At 40.6% G+C, this 19,838-nt stretch overlaps 5 protein-coding genes across 6 annotated transcripts; 3 read left to right on the top strand and 2 right to left on the bottom strand.

Moving 5' to 3' along the window:
• Positions 1 to 560: 560 nt before the first annotated feature.
• Positions 561 to 1,265, top strand: LOC141834116 (ethylene-responsive transcription factor ERF020-like). Its single transcript, XM_074721565.1, has one exon. The coding sequence runs from the start codon at positions 602 to 604 to the stop codon at positions 1,073 to 1,075; it is 474 nt and encodes a 157-aa protein (XP_074577666.1). The 5' UTR covers positions 561 to 601; the 3' UTR covers positions 1,076 to 1,265.
• A 1,585-nt stretch (positions 1,266 to 2,850) lies between these two features.
• On the bottom strand, positions 2,851 to 4,167 carry LOC141833145 (putative methyltransferase At1g29790). Its single transcript, XM_074720530.1, has one exon. It carries the CDS (start codon positions 4,165 to 4,167, stop codon positions 2,851 to 2,853), a length of 1,317 nt encoding a protein of 438 aa, XP_074576631.1.
• A 1,945-nt stretch (positions 4,168 to 6,112) lies between these two features.
• On the bottom strand, positions 6,113 to 9,846 carry LOC141833146 (uncharacterized). Of its 2 annotated transcripts, none has more exons than XM_074720531.1 (3): positions 9,733 to 9,846; positions 8,233 to 9,191; positions 6,113 to 6,299 (listed from the first exon to the last, which is right to left on the bottom strand). In XM_074720531.1, the coding sequence occupies exons 2-3, from the start codon at positions 9,187 to 9,189 to the stop codon at positions 6,294 to 6,296; spliced, it is 963 nt and encodes a 320-aa protein (XP_074576632.1). In that variant the 5' UTR covers positions 9,190 to 9,191; positions 9,733 to 9,846; the 3' UTR covers positions 6,113 to 6,293. The 2 variants fall into 2 exon arrangements, with proteins under 2 accessions (XP_074576632.1, XP_074576633.1); XM_074720532.1 differs by lacking the exon at positions 9,733 to 9,846 and adding an exon at positions 9,613 to 9,698.
• A 1,985-nt stretch (positions 9,847 to 11,831) lies between these two features.
• LOC141833147 (bidirectional sugar transporter SWEET1a-like) lies at positions 11,832 to 13,268 on the top strand. Its single transcript, XM_074720534.1, has 6 exons — positions 11,832 to 11,917; positions 12,008 to 12,044; positions 12,134 to 12,229; positions 12,319 to 12,598; positions 12,693 to 12,812; positions 12,909 to 13,268. Exons 1-6 carry the CDS (start codon positions 11,884 to 11,886, stop codon positions 13,104 to 13,106), a joined length of 765 nt encoding a protein of 254 aa, XP_074576635.1. The 5' UTR covers positions 11,832 to 11,883; the 3' UTR covers positions 13,107 to 13,268.
• Positions 13,269 to 18,249: 4,981 nt separating this feature from the next.
• LOC141833616 (uncharacterized) lies at positions 18,250 to 19,563 on the top strand. The gene has a single exon (XM_074721100.1). It carries the CDS (start codon positions 18,399 to 18,401, stop codon positions 19,404 to 19,406), a length of 1,008 nt encoding a protein of 335 aa, XP_074577201.1. The 5' UTR covers positions 18,250 to 18,398; the 3' UTR covers positions 19,407 to 19,563.
• Positions 19,564 to 19,838: the final 275 nt, after the last annotated feature.

Genomic DNA, 19,838 nt, shown 5'->3' with positions numbered 1-19,838 from the left:
ATTTATCATGTGATAGACAAGGATTTAGTAAGACTCGTGGTCGTGGACTTTGGCCTTTGCGCCGAGCACTAGAATCTTCTAGCTAGCTTTTGCTGTGAGCTAGAGCTACAGTAAGTTCGATAACGACGGATTTAGGCGTAACAGGAAGCATGGCGATTTACTTTCCTGCTTTCGTATTTTGGTTTAATGTCACATACAAATATACTAAATCCAATTTGAACACGGTTACAGAAAGATACTTAGTCGATGGCCTAAACGAGACGGTTGTGTCCCATCTCAGACAGCACGCTCCAAAATCATCCTCTGACCAATAACAACGCAGAGACTGATTCCGTATCCAGCTCTCTCACTGCCCTTGCCGTTTTGACTAGGAAAATTTTGACTCCGCGTCAAACCCCCCAACGCACTATAAATATTTTAAGACTTTTCAGTCAAATACCCACGCTGTGCCTGAAGGTCAACCTTCAAAATGGTTGACTTTTAAGCTGAGTTGCAGGGCTATAAATACACGGGTCTGACTCAAAGCTCTCCAGTTTCATTCCCTTCTGCTTGTCCAACGCGACCGCAGCGCTGCCGCCCGGTCGGAAAGAAGAGAGACAATATGAATCCACCAACCGGCGAGAGGAAATACAAGGGGGCGCGCCGAAGGCGGTGGGGCAAGTGGGTGTCGGAGATCCGCGTGCCGGGCACCCGCGAGCGCCTGTGGCTGGGCTCCTACTCCACGCCCGAGGCCGCCGCCGTCGCACATGACACCGCCGTATTCTTTCTCCATGGCCCCGGGGCCCCCTGCGGCCTCAACTTCCCTGACTGCGTGGCCGGACTCGCGTGGGCGAGCTTGTCTCCGACCTCAGTGCAGAGAGTTGCGTCGGAGGCCGGGATGGACGTCGATGCTCAGCTAGCTGTTCTTACGTCACCGCAGGCGGCGGCGGCGGCACGACTGGTGGCGCCGGTGGAACCGGAGATGCTGGATGAGGCTCGACGGGAGGAGGTCAGTGGAAGTAGAATTGGGAGGCAAACGGAGGAGATCATCGGAGACGCTTGTTTAGATACTCTTATTCTTCATATTCTGGATTGAAACATTACACTGCAATACACAAGAAAATCATAGACAATTCAGAAAGCTAAAATTTCATTCAGGGCTGGAGACGCTAATTAATCCCTGGATTGTAGAAAGAAATCATTGTTCATTACTGTCAAGAGACCCTGTTAATTACCTCATAATTTTAGTGAAAGGGAAGACATCTGACTACTATAATTATACGAAAGATATTTGTAGAGCTAGCTGACTATTTATGACTTTATTGTTTGTATGACCTGAATGCTTAAGTTTTTTTTTCAAAAGGAACTTATATGTGATAAGAAATAGTCAAAGTTTCCACTCAGTGGGAAAATTCATCCAGATGTAAGTTGTGATGCACAGAACCTGTTGAATTTGTACAATAAAATGAAGGTAAATCACTTAATAAGCTAATTAATTGAAGCATGGAGTTAGTTAGCCAGTTAGTCGAGATAGGCGCAAATCAATTAAGCTAGTGAGATTATAGAAGGATGAAAAGCAAAACAAGGACATCTAAGGTATTACAGAAGGGAACCATGTCATGGTTATAAAGCTCCTCTAGAATTAACAAGTTAACAAATAATTAGATATACAATAATACCTAAATATAAAAATATCAATTATTATATGAGATATATTTTAATTTCTATAACAATAACAAATATAGCTAGCATTCACTATATTACGCCACCAAACTTGATTACGCCACTAAATTGTACAAATGAATGGGAAAGCATATTCCTCAACTTCAATATATCTAATTGATGCTGCAGAAATCCATCACTTTAGTAGGGATCACTGAAGAAACTTTTAAGATTGTTGAAGAGACTTTCTTCTTTCGATGTTGTTAACTCCGTAAAAAATAACATGTGTCAAAGGGTTCATTAGAAGTCAGTTCTTCGATGTTTAAGTTATCATAATATCCCAATGATAGAATGAAAAAAACGAAAATAATAAAAAACAAAGAGTTTAAGAGAGCGGTATATTTGGTAAAAATGTATGAGATATCGGTGCAGATCATAAGACAGTGGGAAGCATATTATGACTCATGTCTCCTTGAACCTGTTGAGTCGGGCTAAATGAGCTCAGATGACCCAAAGGACATAGCCTAATGACTCGGCAACTTAATAGTTTGACAGCTCAGACTAACTCAATAGGTCGACAAATTGACCGCAAGTAGAACTAACTCGACAGGTTGACAAATCAGACCAATTCGGATTAGTTCGGTAGCTCGATTTAGTATGGCTCAAATCATAGTGGCTCAGTAAAATAATTGGGCTAGCTCAGAATGGAGCTGACCTACAGTAGGTATTGCAAATGAATTATTTGAGCACTTTTTTTAATCAATTACACGTTTTCATGGCATTGACCAACTAAAAGAAGTTTTTCCCCCCATTTTTTTTCTGATTGTTTCATCTCCCACTATATTTCAGAATATTATATTTAGCCACCTATAGTATATAAAATAACATGAATATTGACTTCTTACACACAAAAAAATATGTAACGATGTGAACGTGACGCTACAGTCTAAGCCCTGGAGGACGATTACGACTTCACGACACAGTTTTACAGAACCGGAGCAAGAAACATGATGAACTGATGGAAGTCTATCAAAAAGCAAAGCAAGAAACAATGCTGAATTACTAGTATTTATTCAATATCCTGTTGTGGAATTATAACAACTGATCCACATAGTTATGCCCATTTCACATTGCACCCTTTTTCAAGTACCCACTTAGAAATGCAGTAATTAATTGGTGAATAGAGTAAAAAGTCAAAAAGTGGGCTGGCTATGTCATGGGCTTCTCAAGGAGGGCGGAGAGATACCACTCGTTCTTCTCGATGCCGCGGTCCAGCTTCCGGCCGGCGTTCCACCGGCGCTTCCAAAACCCGATGCGCTCGAACATGGGGACGTAGGTGTCGTTGATCTGCTCGCCGAGGCAGAAGAAATGGTCGAGCCAGAAGAGGCCGCCTGGCCGCAGCACCCGGTAGATGTCGAACAGCGCGAACTCCAGGATCGCGTCGGGGATCCAGTTGCTGAGGACGTGCATGGAGTGCACCAGGTCGAGGGTGTTGTCGTAGAACGGAAGCCGGTGGGAGACGCTGAAGTATATCGCCACCAGCCCCCGCGAAGCGATGAAGTTGTTGAACGGGCCGTCGAAGTTCATGCTGCTCGTCACCACAGTCACTTTCCGCTCCCACATCCGCGCCGCGAACGTCCCCGACCCACCGCCGATGTCCAGCCCCACTCGGATGGTCCCTGCCGGCTTCATCGCCAGCACCTCGTCGATGGTGTAGTCCAGCTCCCCGTTGCCCTGCAGCCATCGGTGCTTCTCCCGCCCCGCCACCAGGTCGAAGCAGTCCTTGCAGTCGTACGACCCCTGCGCCTTCCCCCGGTTCACAAGGCACGAGTAGTTCTTGCAAGTGTACGCGTCCCACGTGATGCTCGTGTCTGCCGGAATCGCCCACAGGCTCTCCGGGAACGGCGCCGGTTCCACGTACTGTATCGGCGACTTAGGGTGGCACCGCCGCCGCGGCAGGGGCTCGCACCCCTTCAGCATCAGCCTCTGCGCGAACACCTCGTCGGAGGGGCACTCGCCGCCCACATCGTAGCTCATGTACTTCGCCAGCTCCTCCTCGTACAGACGACAGGCGCTGCCGAGCACCGGGTACAGCTTATCGGAGCCGATGTTGGGGGTGTACCCGAAGGGGAGCTTGTGAGGCCCAACGACGAGCTTGAGCTCGCCTGTGAGTTGGCTGGCCCACTTTTCCAGCTCCTCTTCCGGCGGCGCCGCCTCCTGCTGTGCCTTACCGATCTCCATCAGAAGCGTCTCGAGCAGGGAGTTGGCGGTTGCGAGCCGCCTGCTGAGCAGAGACACCTGCGACTGACTGTCGGACAGCTGGCGCTGGGTGGCGTTCAGCTCCCGGAGGAGAATGCCGGAGTCCCATAGATGCACCGCCGGCACCGCCCAATCGAAGTTCCCAACGAAGAGATAAATTGAAAGCAGATTAGTTACCACCACCAGCAGCAGAATCTTTAGCTTGGAGCTTATCGTGCTCTGCGAGTGGCTTGGCTTCAATCTGGAGCAGTCATCCTCGCTGCCCATCTCTGCTCAACAAATTCTGGAAGGGTGATGGAGAAGAAGACGAAACAAAGAGTAGGATTTATAGGGAGTGTTTGCTTCAGCACATGGTTATAGTCAAGCTCCACAAAACAGTCGAATAGAGTTTCGAGGAAGCATTAAATTCGGCCTCAATCGCTGCTTCGCCAAGTCTTCCCTTAGATCTTCCAACAAAAATCTATAAATAATTGATAAAAAGAAAGATCTAGAGCGATAAAATATGAGCGGGCGAGGCGATCGAGCAGAGTGAGCTTGTGAAATCAACGACAGGAGTGTTATGCCTGATTAAATAATCAACACTCCGACCTCGCCCATAGTAAGATCTCCCACTTGAGATTTGAGAAAGAGTGTTATGTCCGATGAAATTGACTCCAATGGATGGGAATTCGATATCCTTCAACTGTGGATTTACGGGACTCGGGTTCCAAGATTTACAGAGAGGACTCCGCCTCGGTAAAGTCTCATTGTTGATGAACTTGAGCTGAGGTTTAAAATACTCGTACTTTAGACGACTTGACTTTAGTAGTATAGTTGGTAGATTTGGGTTGGATTTGACTAAGCCTTTTGCTTGGAGATGAAGTTGCAGACTTCCAGGGTTTATCTTAAGCGCTTTTGTCACCTAAATCCATTGTATCTAAGCTTGTAGAAATTCTGAAAAGAAAAGAATGTAAAACTTGTAACCAGATTTGTTTTTTTTTTCTTACTCATACATGGAATAACCATATTCTCGTTACCAGATTTTTAAGGGAGAGCAACGAAGGGTGAGCAGAATCAGGAAATCAATGGGAGAAAACGAGCCAAAAAAGAAAAGAAAAAAAACACTGATATACGCATGCAGTTTCCTTTCTATTTGCAAAACATGGAATTGGAGCAAAAGGAAGGTACGTGCATTTCATGGAGAAATTATCATTTTTGTTTAACTGTTGACAAAATGGAGAACTCAACTTTTAGTGGAATTAGAATGTATTCATATTGAAATTAAGTTGATTTGATGATGCACTAAAAATGGTTGAACCCTTTTTTTTTGGAAAGAAGGATGGTTTATGAAATACTTTTTCAATAGAAATTTAAAATTAGAATGTATTTATATTGAAATAAAAGTTAATTTGATAAAGCACTAAAAAGGTTGAACTTTTTCTTTCATTGTGTTGTGTCCCTTTGTGTGAGGTATAAGCAGCATATTTCACCATTTTGGATTTGCTGGAAGTATTCAAGTAAAAAACATCAAACACAGGGCACACATTCGTGCTTTCATGTTCCTTGTTACCTCTGAAATATGTTCAGTTCAGGCTGCAAGTTTAGAGCTGCAGTATAAATTTAATAGAAGATCATCAGCATACATCTATTTGCTGAAGCTCTGTCAATCTTGCCACTATTGCTTAGGATGATAAGTATATACACAGCGGAATCTGTTTATGTTTGCCGCACAAGGTCGATTTTTGGTTTATTTTGTTCCCAACTTTCAGCTTTGGGTACGAATATAATTGGAGCAGTGAATAGAGTAGAAGTTGGTGCAGTAGTTTGGACTTCTTCCAGATTGGGTTCAATTTGTAAATGAACATAAATCCCCCAGGCCTAAAACCTTTTCCTTAACAGATGCTTTGATCTGCAACCATTCAAGTGCAGTGGATAATTTATGAAAATATCTGTGGTGGCCAATTGTGATAAGCAAAAAGCTTGTAATAAATAGTCCCTGGACCAAAGCAGTATACATCTCTATCATTATGACGGGGCATTTTATCAAAAGGCAACTAGGGTTCTTGTGTGTTCTTTTCACAAGGAAAGTATTCTAGCACAACTTTTCTTTTCCGGATTCGAAAATTAAATTAGAAAAGCTCCTTGTCCAGGCCATCCAATTTCCTTGTCATATTGGACTTTCACCACCATAGCCCAACCGTAATTGTAAAATAAAAACAATAAATACGGATAATATAGGTCCAAAAAATTACTAACCCAATTTCTGAAGGCGTCAGTCAATAGTAAATAGTATTCATGGTCTTACATAAAATAAAACACTCAAACAGATGGGCAAGCACTCAAGAAGATTGCACGCAAATCAGGAAAACATCATACGATTTGTTCCGCGCTTTATTAACTCAGGACCCAGCTGCTTAATCCTGCATGGACATTTACCAACAATTAGGAAATTCCCAGGATGAAAACCAAATTTAGGCAGAAACTAGTAAAATGCAATAGGATAGTTTAATAACACGAGTTTAGCAATCTACTATATTCCTTTCAAAAGACTGCCTCTGCAGGAAACAAATAATACATGTTTGGTGAGATTTTAGAGATGTAGATCACCTAAAGCTAAATGAAAATATCAAAATACCTCATTTCTTGCCACTCAGTCTTGCTAAAGAGGAAGGAAAATGGAGAGACTCTAATGTTTGTAAATGACTTGCTTGCCCACCCATTTCTCTTCTCCATGAGTAACCATGCCCTGTCCCTTCTAGGTCCATGCAGATTGCAGAGGTAAAGGCATGTTGCAGAGGTAAATGGCTTCTTACGTCAAGGCAGTAGCAATGCTAATGGTGGTGTTCACTTACCACCATTGTAATGCTGGTGGTTGACGATGTAGCTCAAAACAGTGTGGCTCACGGCAGTGGGGTACAGACTAGCAGCGGGACTCATAGCAATGCACAGGGGTAAGGAGAAAGGATTTATGTGCTTTTCATTTTCTATTTTGTTAAGCAAACTACTTTGTGATGATTTGTATCCTCTCTAATTTTCCTATTTCCTTTTTCATTAATCATTCCACTTTTGTATCTTACTGAGAAATCAATGCCCTTAGGATCAGTTTCCCTGTAGGGCATAAGCAATAAAATGAATTGAAAAGATGGATATACAAGAAAGATGAGAATGGAGACCAAGTATGAGAGAAACAAATTATTCTTCTAGTTATTTCTGCAGTGGATATATAGATGGAGGAAGTATTATTATCTATATTAAGTAATTAAATTTAGCTCCATTGTCTAGCAGATGAATGACAGAGGATCGACATTCAACTGTTCATGCAGATATCGATGTTCCCCTTTTCCGTCCAAGGAAACAACAAAAGGATCAGTTGTTTGCTGACTTTCCATTGCACTCAATCTATCCATCAACTTATTTCTCAAGGTGACAAGAAATGAATACAAAATATTAAGGATACTGTAACAATTTTAAACTCTACTATATCAATGAAGGAGAGATTGCATTGGTGCTTTTACTATACAGTAAGACCTACTGGCTGGAATTTATCATACGGACTAGTTCTCCATAGCAAAGCATTCTACTTATTTTAGAAATACTGTTGGTCTAATTCGTGACAACTCAAGAGGTTCACACTAACCCAAGCCTAAACTGTTTTTTTCATCGTTTTCTCATTGTCAATGTATTATGTAGGTATCTTTATTTGTGTGTGTGTGTGAGAGAGAGAGGGAATAAAGTTCGACAGTCTTTTATCTATGACTCTGTATCAGACTCTAGTGCACAACAGTATCATATTGAGACCAAGCCCTTCATTTGGCGCATATAGATTGCACAAGAGTTGGTAAGCAGTCACCCCATTGTACTGTTAGTGCTCAGAAAATTTCAATCTGCAGGATTCGATGACAAGGACCTAATTTAACCTTGTTAGAGTGCACCCTAGATGGCATGTTCCAGTAAATGTTATGAAGTGCTCTTACAATAGAAACAGAAGACAAACTGGAGTTTGTAAAGAACTTAAGTGGAAAATAGTCAAGCAAACTGGAACTTGCGTTTGGAACTTCTAGCTGAAACAATTAGATCATTGGCTCTCAAGCAACAGCCTTAAAATAGTAAGCATGCATACCAACATTCAAAAGCCGCATTGCTTCAGAAATGAACTTTATCGAACTTTATTGCTACCTTTACAAGTTAGCAATGAAATCATCATGCTTTCCACTGTGAGTTCGTTCCATGCATAAACACAACATTCAAACAAAAAAGTTGTGTGGAAGTCAACATGTGTGGAAAAGTCATGTGCCAACATAAATTCTAACATGCTTGAAGCAATGAGACAGAACGAAAAAGGATCAAGCATACCTCATCATCATCGTCATCATCTTCATTGTCTTCGCCCTTTTTACCTTTCTTAAGGCGGGTGGTTCCACCTTCCTTCTCAATTGGTAATTTCATGTTTCCAAATGGAGTATCAACATCAATATTCCCTTTCATTGAATAACCAATTCCCCTTCCCCTGATCATATCCCAGAGAGCAGAACCAAAGTCCTTAGGCCGGAAACTAATGGGAATCAACATCTTGGTGATCCCATTTTTTGGGATATTTGTAGATTTAGTGAGCTCCGCAGTGCCAATGCTAACATCAGAGAGCCATATTTCATAGTCAAGTGCATTGAGTCCAAGGTCAAAGTCATTCTTGTTTTCTAATTTCAGGTGGAGGTTTGCTATTGTTTCCTCAAAGGAGAATTTTTCAAAGCGTATCTTCTCAACATCAATATCTGGCTTGTATGGCACCGGGATCTCACCAGACTTCTCCAGAGGCAGGGTGAGCCTTCCAATAATTGGAACATCCACAATGAGCGCAACTCTGATTCTGTATGGAATGATACTTCCAGGCTTGATATCATGATAAGTGCTCCTAATGTCATCATAAATCAAGCTCACAGGTATCTTGACGGTCTCTGAACCATGTGCATGGATCGTCCCAGCATCAGGGATAAGTCCAGAGACAAGCTTTCTGCCATCACTTTCAATCAAGTAATCTATGTCTATAAGAGGAATAGGAATGGGATTAGGATTGTGAATCAGCACATCGACAACAATATCTGCCTTCTTTAGATTGATACATGGAAGATGAACCCCGGTAACATCTGCAGTCGGCTTCCCAAACCCTAATGCCCCCTCGATCTTCTCGCCTATGTCATGAATAAAGTCCTTGACTTTCTCAATAAAACCTTCTTTCTCTTCATGCTCATCTTCCTTCTTTTCTTCCTTATTCCATTTCCTCTCAACAACTTCTTGGTCATCAGAGGATGCCATTCCTAATAAATCACGAACGTAAGTGCATTTCGTTTGGAATTTCAAAATTTTCAAAAGCATATAAATGCTATCAGATTTATCCCCAAAAAAAAAAAAAAAATCCGATCTAGTGGAAAAGAATCGTTGACGCAGATATGCACTATGCCGCGACAGGGGAGAAATTTTTCACACGTAAAGAAACAGATACAACATGTAGATCACCGAGCAGGTTCAACTTGAAGCGAAAGCTTCATCTCAAGACAATTAGTCAACGAATCGTCCGATTCAGACACTATGCGAATACAAGTGAAAGGAAAAAAAAAACCTTGTTGATAAACAAGAGGTAAAAAGTCAAAGCAAAATCTTAGATTACAATAGAGCGATCATCAAAAAACAATGTAACCATAAGCTGAACTCTAGGTGTGAAAGAAGACAGATCGAGACCGATAGAGTGACTCTGAATGGATTTTGATCTACCACAGTATTATCGCCAAAGGGAAGAAGAAAGCAAAAGGATCGATCTTTTGGGAAAATGAGAGGAGACGAAGAGATCGGAGGCCGTACCTTGTAGGAGGAGAGGAAGACGCTGATCACAAGAAAGCACGAAGAGAGCCTCGTCGGCCGGAAGTAAATCGGGAGACAAAGTCACGTTGACTCAATTGCCTCTTTCAAGCTCTCTAATTTTCGACCTTCAAAAGGAAAGCACCAAGCCATACGGTTTGATTACATTGAGATCAAGGGTTTTGATCCTATGGGTATCTTTCCGGGTGTCAACGATTGCGCACTACATTTTATTTTCCTCAGTCACCACCGTACCACGAGCACCGTGGCTTCAGTAGACGCCTCCTCAACATCTACCTTTTATATTACTCGTGCAAGGATCGGGCCCGCTTCTTCCTGCCATTAAATACCGGAAGAACTTTGTGGGTTAATTCTGGGTTGACTATAAGAAATTTCTTTACTTTTAGTGCTGCCCATAATTTGATTGTGAGGTCGGCAGCCCTGACACAGGAGGCATTAACACTGGTTTGGGCAAGTGGGTCTGTGATGCCCAACCCGTGGATTAGGCTGGGTCGAGTTCCACATGGCCCGGCCCTTATTAAATACGGTCAGGCATGACTCATTCCAATTCCCACATTTCAAGGCAACACTCTCTGTACACTTCCCACGTATCAAGGCAACACTCTCTAGGGATCAAACACTCAATTAAACATTAAAGGTTGCATAAGAACAACTTCCCACTTTTCAAGGTAACACCTCTGTACACTTCCCTCTCTTTGAGCACCCTAAAACAAAAACACAGAGCCACGTTACCAAGTTTTAAAAGGAATCGGACCAAAGATGAGTTACTACGTATTGCAATCTTTTAATTCTCCTTAAAATTAAAATCATATCTTTTGTATGTGTGGCAAAATCATATCTTTTGTAGAATCTACCAACGATACTACGCTTTTAAAAAACTATATAACCTTCCCTCCTGACAAGTAACAACACTGGAAACGACGGCAGCGCAGTGTTGACTGTGACTCGTATCATCCTTCTCCATGACACCTTCCGTTCGCTGGTTTGTATGGATGATTAACAAATGGATTGTTTTTGTCTTCATGCAATTCAATCACGCAACCCACTCACCGAAAGGGATTCATTGTTCATGTGTACTGTGGATATCTCGAATATTATCGAGCAACCACGCAACTTTTTTGACCAACAAGTTTGAATTCAGGTTTTATTTCGAAATCTTCGTTAATCCAAATCCTCATTGTATTGTAGAAATGGTTCAAAAAAACTTTAATTTAGTCCATATCTTATCTAATTTGTAAAACAACATGAACAAAATAATATCGTACCCCGATTTTAGGGATCTGCTAGACAAATAAGTTAATGGAAAAGGATTTATGCAAAGAAGATAAACTATGTTAGAATTTATTTATTATTATCATCTAATCTTAATTTGATCACAATGTGTGAATGGAGAGTGAAAGCAACAAAATTAAATCTTTCTTGATAAAATTATTATGCATGCTAGATTCTATATTAATTATTCTTTAGTATGAAAAGTTTTTATATATTATTATCCTAATCATTCCTTAATTATTGAGCAATAATCAAACATTTAGAGTGATTGGAAGTTGTTACATGTCATAATCATTATTTTGTATCTCAATGTTTCAAACTTAAAAAAATAATAATAACATTAACGCTTGCTAATTCTAAGGGGCTAGCTAGCTAAGATCTAAAAATGAACAATTATTTCATCAAATTAATTTAACTGAGCCATGAGAAGAGATTAACAGTGAATTTATTCAAGGAATTTATAAATAATTAATTAAATAAAATATTTTTCCCATGCAGAAGTGTAGTCGTATAAATCAAGCGCGCAGCCAGCAGTGTTTACTGCAACAGCGTCGTCGGTGGCTGCATGATGGGCAGGGCACGGCTTATTCCCCCACCGCTTTTGTAGTTGCTGCTCGCTGCTCAGCTCCTTTCATTGCGATCGACGACGAATAAAAATAATAATAGAAAGAGAGGTAAAAATGAAGAAATTAATTAGAGATGCTCTTGCTTCGTCACAACAGACATGGATGACAAGGGATAAGAACGAAATACATGGCAGTCTCTTCCCTATAAATACACATCTTTATCTCGCTCTCCCACTGTCTCCTCTTCAAAAGGTATACTGAGGTTAATTAATACTAAAACTTTCAGCTGCTGAACATGGAGGTGTTGCATTTCTTGTTTGGCATCTTCGGTGCGTTAATTTACTGATTCGTAAACCTTTGTCTTTCTTCTCGTGACTTCAAACTGCTCCTTGTTTGATTCTTACATGTTAGTTGATCAGGTAACGCCGCTGCCCTCTTCCTCTTCTTGGCGCCGGTGTAAGTCTCTTCCTCTCATAAATTACTGCTTGTTGTTTTTTTTTCTCTTGTGAATTCTGAGATTTTTGTGGTTTTGTTTGGATCACCAGCGTCACTTTTCGAAGAATCATCCAGAAAAGATCAACTGAGGATTTCTCAGGAGTGCCGTACACCATGACCCTTCTCAACTGCCTCCTCTCCGCTTGGTAATCCATCAATCCATTCATTCACCATGATTCTAAGTATAATTTATATAGATCTACTTTTTTGAATGAATGATTGGGAATTAATTAAGGTACGGATTGCCGTTTGTGTCGCCGAACAACATCCTGGTGGCGACGGTGAACGGCGCCGGCACGGCCGTGGAATCGATCTACGTGGTTATCTTCCTGGTGTATGCTCCCAAGAAGGGGAAGGCCAAAATGCTGGGTCTCTTGTCCCTCGTCCTCTCCATCTTCGCTGGCGTCGCCCTCGTCTCCCTCCTCGCTCTCCACGGCCAGCACCGGAAGGTTTTCTGCGGCTTCGCCGCCGCCATCTTCTCCATCTGCATGTACGCCTCGCCTCTGTCCATCATGGTACGATCTAATCCTTAACTAATTAATTATATTTCACGTTAATTAGCAAATCGATATACTCGGAACACTAACTAATTCAGATTGGATAGTGCAGAGGTTGGTGATCAGAACCAAGAGCGTGGAGTACATGCCGTTTCTGCTCTCCTTGTTTGTGTTCTTGTGCGGCACATCGTGGTTCGTCTACGGCTTGCTTGGCCGTGATCCTTTCGTCGCCGTATGAAATTAACTAAGAAAATTAAAACTGTTAATTAATTAATCAACTCGTGAGAGTGCAATATAATTAATTAAATCATGTATTATTGTTGCGCAGGTGCCAAATGGGTGTGGGAGCGTGCTCGGAGCCATGCAGCTGATACTGTATGCAATTTATAGGAACAAGAAGGGCACCACTGGCAGTGATGGCAGTGCCGCCGCAGTCAATGGAACAAAGTCGTCAATGGAGATGAACGGGAAGCCCACGAAGACTGCAGGCTCTCAGTTACACCACCCAGTAGCAGAGATGGTGTAGTCTTTAGTTAACTCGCAGTGACGAAAAGATCGCGAGGAGTTGGTAACCTCGCAGTCTTTGATTTGCGATCTTTAAGTATCTTGTGTTTTCCGTTTCACTGGAACTAATTCAGTTGTTAATGATATCTGTGTTAATTATATTGTAGTTGAGTCTTCTGGTTTATTTAAGCTGCAAGTTACTGTAATGTGTAATCAGTAGTGCGATGGTTTAATTTGACCGGTGACAAAAGCGGTAGAGTAATTTGGTGGTGGTAGGCCGGAGAGGACAGAGCTCACCGGAAAACGGGTGAGCAGAGCACCAAGTGAAGGGAAATTGTAGTTTTCCTAGTCGTATGAATTCTATAACCATTATAAACTCAAGAACAAAATTGGAAAATATGCACGAGTTCATAAGATCTAGTATCATCGAATTTATAACGGAGCAACAAAATTAAATTGACGAAATAAAGATGATGATATGAACTTGAATACAACATAATTATCATCGTCTCTGTAAGCGTTGTGTACAAAGTCCAGATCCTATAGAAGAAGAAGAACAACAAAGAGATCCTAATCTTTCAAAGAAATTAAGATGATGATGATGTTGTAGTCTCCTCATCAATGGATAACGTGGAGATTCGTCAAACTACCTAATTCAATGGGACCATATCCTTTATATATAAACTCAATCTATTATCATATTATCAATCCATCAATAATAACGACGTGTATTAATGAGTTTTACATATATAAAGTTCATATATCCAATAACTCACCCCACATCCGATAACTTAAAACCAACATAACAATTAATTAGATTACATAATGAGTTTAATTTTCTCAATGACATATATATGTGTGTTTACAAAAAACATATAAGTCCATCAAATAGAGATAAAATTTAACAATGTCTCATCTGAACTACATGTTATATGTATATAGTACACGAGCAATTCTTATTTTACGTCAATAATAATGTCAAACTTTATGAGCCCCTTATAAAATAATCTAGTACATTAATATTAACTCCTTTGATATAGGACTAAAGAGGGCATAGTCAATGATGAAGCTAGAAATCTTACATCCATTGAGTTAATCAGAAACAAAAGTCTCTAGGCTACCTTCCTCTCTTTTCTTCCCAAACTATTTTCCTCTTTCTCTCTCATTTTTTCCTTTCTCCTATCCCAAATCCGACGACTCCTCAATATTGTCGGCATCAATCGCCCGGTCTACAACCCGGGTAGGTCATCACATGGCTCCGACGCCCTTTCGTCATAGTTATTATAATATGATTATAACAAATTAAACTCTAACAGTAATCATAATACCAATGTTATTAATCACATATATCAAGATGTGAATGTGTAGCACATAAATTACATAAAATGTGATTAGGCCTTGAAAACAAGCCATTGGTCACATCCCTTGACAAGTTTCACAATCGGAGAAGTCCACAGCCTCTGAAGTTTGTGGACGTGGCCTTGGAAGTACATGGCCTCAAAAGTTCATGGATTCAAAAGTGCATGGCTTCAGAAGCGCCTGGCTCGAGTACCTTCTCGGATAAACCCTACAAGTTTTCTCTTTTCATAGCTAGCTAACTATGCAAGAGCATCCTCGCAACGAGGACATTCTCAGCATATTGTCCGGAGCTACAAGAATACTCTATACTCGTGGATATCTCTCTTGGACTCCTGTTATTTTACTCACCATGTAGGAACATCCTCACTTGGGAACTTTCTTAGAATGCTATCTAGGCTACGAGAATACTCCATACTCGTGGATATCTCCCTTGGACTCTGACCTCTCTGGCTATTTTACTCGCCATGCAAGAGCATCTCACTCGGGAGCACTTTCAATCTGTTGTCCAAACTACAAGAGTATTCCCACCGATGGATATCTCTCATGGACTCTGACCACTTTATCTAATCACTCTCAAATCAGGAGCCAAGCAGTGAGCATTAGTCTAAGCATGGGCCAAGCAAAAGTTGAACAAGGGAAGTGATGGCAACCGTGGCAGCTAACTGGGGGCAAACAGGAAGCTTTATATGGTAAGGAGAGGTCAGCAATGGACCCTCACCTGCAGTGTTTGTCAGATGTGTCAAAAGTTATCTCAGAAAAAAGAAGACAACAACCATACTTCTACCCTATAGCGAGTTGACTTCAACCCACCTATGAGTTGATGGCCAAGGCATGGAGGAGAGGAGTTCTCTATCTATATGAGGTGAAGGAAGCTCATTGAGAAAAGGGGAATGACCACTAGGCTCACTCGCTGTGAGTAGTTTTCAATCAACACAGTGCTTAACTTGTTTCAATACTGTTCTTCTTCTTCCTCTCTTCATCCTAGCAGAAACCCTTATACTTTGTTTGGGAGGAGGTGATAGAAGGGGAAAGAAAGGTAAATAAGGGGAAGGGAACTTTGAACCCTATTTGGAAAGGAGTGAGGGAAGATGAGGGAAGGGTAAGTTTTAACCTTTCTTACCTATGAAAAGGGAGATTTTCTTACACTCCAATTTGGAGTGTAAGGAAGGGGAAGACCACTCTAAATATTATTTGTTCCAATTTTATCCCCGTTTTAAAATATTAATTCCCAAATAACTTATTTAATTTATTTAATTTATTTAATTTTATTTTTTTTTTAAATTCTCTCGTTGAGCACGATCTTTTCACTCTTTTCTACATCAGTACATTTTTATAAAAATATATGTAAAATACTGATTTATCCTTTATCGTATCAAAATGTACAGATTTTATATTTTGCATACTTATTGTATGTCTACTCATTATTTTTTTAAAAATTTTTATTTATTTAAATTGTAAATATTAATTTTAGTTAGTCTCACAAGATAGTTTTAGCAAAAAAAATCTTGCATCCATAGGTTTAATGAGCTATATATATATTTTTATATATATGTAGATTTATTTTAAGAAATAAAAATATTTTTATAATTTTATATATTTAATGATCATTCCCTTTCCTTTCCTCTCAAACAAGGTAAGACATGTTACGTTAATGAATCTTTCATTTCTCTCAAATAAAGATAATATAAATACTTTCCTTCCCCTCCTTTCGTCTTCCATCAATGAACTTTTTCTCACCCCATCCAAACAGAATATTAATGGAAGGCACTCTCTCGTTTTTCAAGTCAAGCCCTTCCCTACTAGAAGCTACTCTCGTTTTTCCAACTCAAGTCCTTCTCCCTCAAGGAAGGCAATCTCTTTTTCAATATTGTGTTAACTTAACCATCAGAGGGATCATGCCAACAAACATCGACCTCCGCTGACCAGTGTTGATTCACAAATTAAGGGCAGGGATCGAGGGCAAGGACTAGTATGAACTCAAAACAGGTGGCAGTTGAGCAGAAGGTCCATAGCCGTGAAAAGGGAGATTCATACCAAGATGTCAATTTGGGTAGGTCAAATGGGTTCGAGTGGGGTTGAAACAAGGGTATTACAAAAAAAAAAAAAATCAAGCCAAATTCAACCCAAATCCGAACTAACTTGAAAATTATAAATCCGAACTCGAATAACCTGACCAACTAGAATAACCTAATTGATCTGATCTATTGCATGGATTTATAACCCATCAAGTATGCATAATTACTAGTAATTAGTAATAACTTTCTTACTATTTTATCTGGTAATTTTTCACTTTTAGCTCAATGCTTTATTATTGTCATGCTAAACTTCTACATTATCTGATATTGATGTCCATAAAATATTTTAATTTTAAAATAAAATTTGATTTAACTGAAAATAACTTTTTCCCTTTAAATTTAAATCAACTCTAATTCAATCTAATCCAAAAAAAATTTCAAGTCTAACCCAATTCAATCAAAAAATTTTTTAAGTCCAACCCGACCTGACCTAAATTCTAAAACTTTTAATTCTAATATGATATTTTTCATATCGACTCCATTCGAATTGACAAGCCAAATTCATTTTTGAAACCCCTAATTCAGACCATCTAAAATACTTGATTAATGAAAAGTTGATGCTATTTTTGTAGGATAATGATGTCCAAATGAATTATTTTTAATATTTTAGTATTTATGATGTTTAATTGATTATTTTTTATCTTTATTTTTTATTATTTTCTTACAAATTTAACAAATATTTATAATTTCATCGAAATAATTCTAATTAAAAAATATATATATAATTATAGGTAGCTAGTAATAAGGTATTTAGGTTGGATATGAAATTCGATTCTCTTATGGTTATAAAAATAAGAATAAAAATTAAATAATCAATGAAAATAAAAATAAATATAATAAATAAGGATGAAAATAAAATTATAAAATCCGATTCATTATAAACTAACGAAAGGATGAATTGACAATCCATCAAAACTAAACCTTCAATGATGACTCCAAGTTGAGTATCAAGGACATTGGTTGGTCCTAGAAGTGCCCATTTACGTAGGAAACAAGGTGTCAACAACCTCTAGCTGCCATTCCCGAAGAATAAGAAATCAATCTTAAAATATTTATTTTTGTTCACACTTGGAAGAAGAGTTTTTTTTAATTGGCACCCGATACTTTTACATTAAAAATTAATTATGAATCTTTTTAATTGATTTCATATATTTAATCTTTTAGATTGATTAATTTTAAGGATTGATTAATTAAAAATTTCTAATGGACGATCTAACAATCTAACGTTTATCAACCCGTCATTAAAAAAATTTATCATTATAGTAATTGAAATTGGAATTAGAAACTCAAAATTGAATACTACGCGCTTTTTTTAATGACATGTTGACTTGATAGATCCGAATCCGATATGGAAGTCTTGACGATGGTTAAGTTGACTCGGCTCGATGGCCACGAAAGAACCGTCTGAAACTTCAACAAAGGCGGCAAGGGAACAGATTGTGACTCTCCGTCGAGTTCTAGAAGCTAACAAATTGAAACATATAATATAAAAATATTTAGATAAATCTAAGAATATATAAGATAATATAAAATTTATAATGAATTGGTACTATTAATTATTCACGCGTATTTATCATCGAGATATTTTCTGGACAAAAATTAAAATAATTTTATCATTATTTTAGGAACACCACACGTAAAGATTAGGAAAATTCAAGCGGACTTTGATCTGTATTGAAGTCATCGTCAACGGTCCACCTCATATTTATTGAATCCATTTCTTCCGAATTAAATCCCCCCAATTGGACGGCTTCTTCTTCTCGTTCCGATCGAAATTCGTCTCCCAATTCCCGGTTGATCTCGATCTCTTCCCAATTCCCTGTCTGCAATCTCCACCCTAATCGATCGATCGATCATTAGTAGGAGCGGCGACGGTGGCTATGGATTGCGAGCCGGAGGAGCTCCAGTTCCTGGGCATGTTCGGCATCTATCAAGAGGCCGCCAAGATCCTCGTCGGCTGGCGCCGGCTATTCGCCCGGATCGCCGGCGCACTCGTCCTGCCCCTCTCCTTTCTATTCTTCGCGCACATCGCCATCTCCCGCCGCCTTTTTTCCACCATCGACCGCGACGAGATCGCCCTCGACGGCTCCCCCCCGGGCTCCGCCTCCGAGTCCTATGCCCTCAACCGCCTCGCCTCCGATTGGTCCTCCTTCCTCCTCTTCAAGGGCCTCTACCTCCTCGCCCTCCTTGTCCTCGCCCTCCTCTCCACCGCCGCCGTCGTCTACTCCGTCGCCTCCATCTACACCGCGCGCCGCGACCTCACCTTCCGAAAGGTCCTCGCCGTCGTGCCCCGCGTCTGGCGCCGCCTCATGTCCACCTTCCTGTGGGCGTTCCTCATCCTCTTCGCGCTCCACTCCCTCGCCGTCGCGATGTTCTTCGTCATAATCCTCGGCGTCGGCGACGACTCCGTCGCTGGCCCTCTCCTCGTCATCTTCGTCCTGATCCCGCTCTATGTCGCCGCCCTCGTCTACATCAGCGTCGTCTGGCACCTGGCCAGCGTGCTTTCCGTACTGGAAGATGCCCGCGGGCTGGAGGCGATGCGCCGGAGCCGGCTGCTTATCAAGGGCAAGCTCTGGCTGGCCTGCGTCATCTTTGTGAAGCTCAACCTCTGCTTTGGGCTGGTGGAGTGGGGCTTCCGGTGGCTGTTGGCAGAGTGGAGCAGCAACGGCTCAGGGCTCAGCCTACTGCTCTCCCTCGTCCTGCTGCTGCTGCTGGGCCTGGTAATTCTCTTCGCCCTCGCGGTGCAGACGGTGGTCTACTTCGTGTGCAAGTCGTACCACCACGAGAGCATCGACAAGACGAGCTTGGCGGATCATCTGGAGGCGTACATGGGGGAGTATGTGCCGTTGAAGTCGCAGGATGTTCAGATGGAGCAGCTGCGTGTTTGATTCCTGCGAACAAAGATTGGATGCCTGATAAATTGAGTAATATTTCTCCCTGTTGTTACTGAATTTATGATACAAATTCACAATTTGCTGGTTGAAAACTTGCTGATTGGAACACCCACAATTGATTGCTTCAATGAATGCCTTGCCTTCTAAACTAGATTGATTTCATTATGCCGTCATTCCAGGAATGCAAATAGATATATATTTACTCAACGTTAAAACCTTGATTGTGTAACAAGATACGATGCCATTTCTTTCGATAAACCTTGAGCCTTCTTCTCTTTGCAGAAGATGTTAGTTACCAGGTCGATGGGATAGATGATTTCTTGTACAATTCAATTCCAACATTTGGATATGAATTTATGATCATATCATTGAAATGACACACTCCGTTCCATGGTCTAACAGTAAGTTTGATTCAGGAAATGAATT

The sequence above is a fragment of the Curcuma longa genome, chromosome 8 (genome assembly GCF_044706935.1).
Source record: "Curcuma longa cultivar G26 ecotype Majalengka, Jawa Barat chromosome 8, ITB_CL_G26_1.1, whole genome shotgun sequence".
In the NCBI taxonomy this organism is placed as follows: Eukaryota; Viridiplantae; Streptophyta; class Magnoliopsida; order Zingiberales; family Zingiberaceae; genus Curcuma; species Curcuma longa.
This window is presented reverse-complemented; position numbering and strand designations above follow the sequence as displayed.

Bases quoted from the DNA above. Each gene is read 5' to 3' on its own strand.
- LOC141833146 (XM_074720531.1), bottom strand. From the start codon at position 9,189: ATGGCATCCTCTGATGACCAAGAAGTTGTTGAGAGGAAATGGAATAAG.
- LOC141833147 (XM_074720534.1), top strand. From the start codon at position 11,884: ATGGAGGTGTTGCATTTCTTGTTTGGCATCTTCG. The intron at 12,045-12,133 runs GTAAGTCTCTTC...TTGGATCACCAG, and splicing joins TTCCTCTTCTTGGCGCCGGT to CGTCACTTTTCGAAGAATCA. The intron at 12,230-12,318 runs GTAATCCATCAA...GAATTAATTAAG, and splicing joins AACTGCCTCCTCTCCGCTTG to GTACGGATTGCCGTTTGTGT.
- LOC141833616 (XM_074721100.1), top strand. From the start codon at position 18,399: ATGGATTGCGAGCCGGAGGAGCTCCAGTTCCTGGGCATGTTCGGCATC.
- LOC141834116 (XM_074721565.1), top strand. From the start codon at position 602: ATGAATCCACCAACCGGCGAGAGGAAATACAAGGGGGCGCGCCGAAGG.
- LOC141833145 (XM_074720530.1), bottom strand. From the start codon at position 4,167: ATGGGCAGCGAGGATGACTGCTCCAGATTGAAGCCAAGCCACTCGCAG.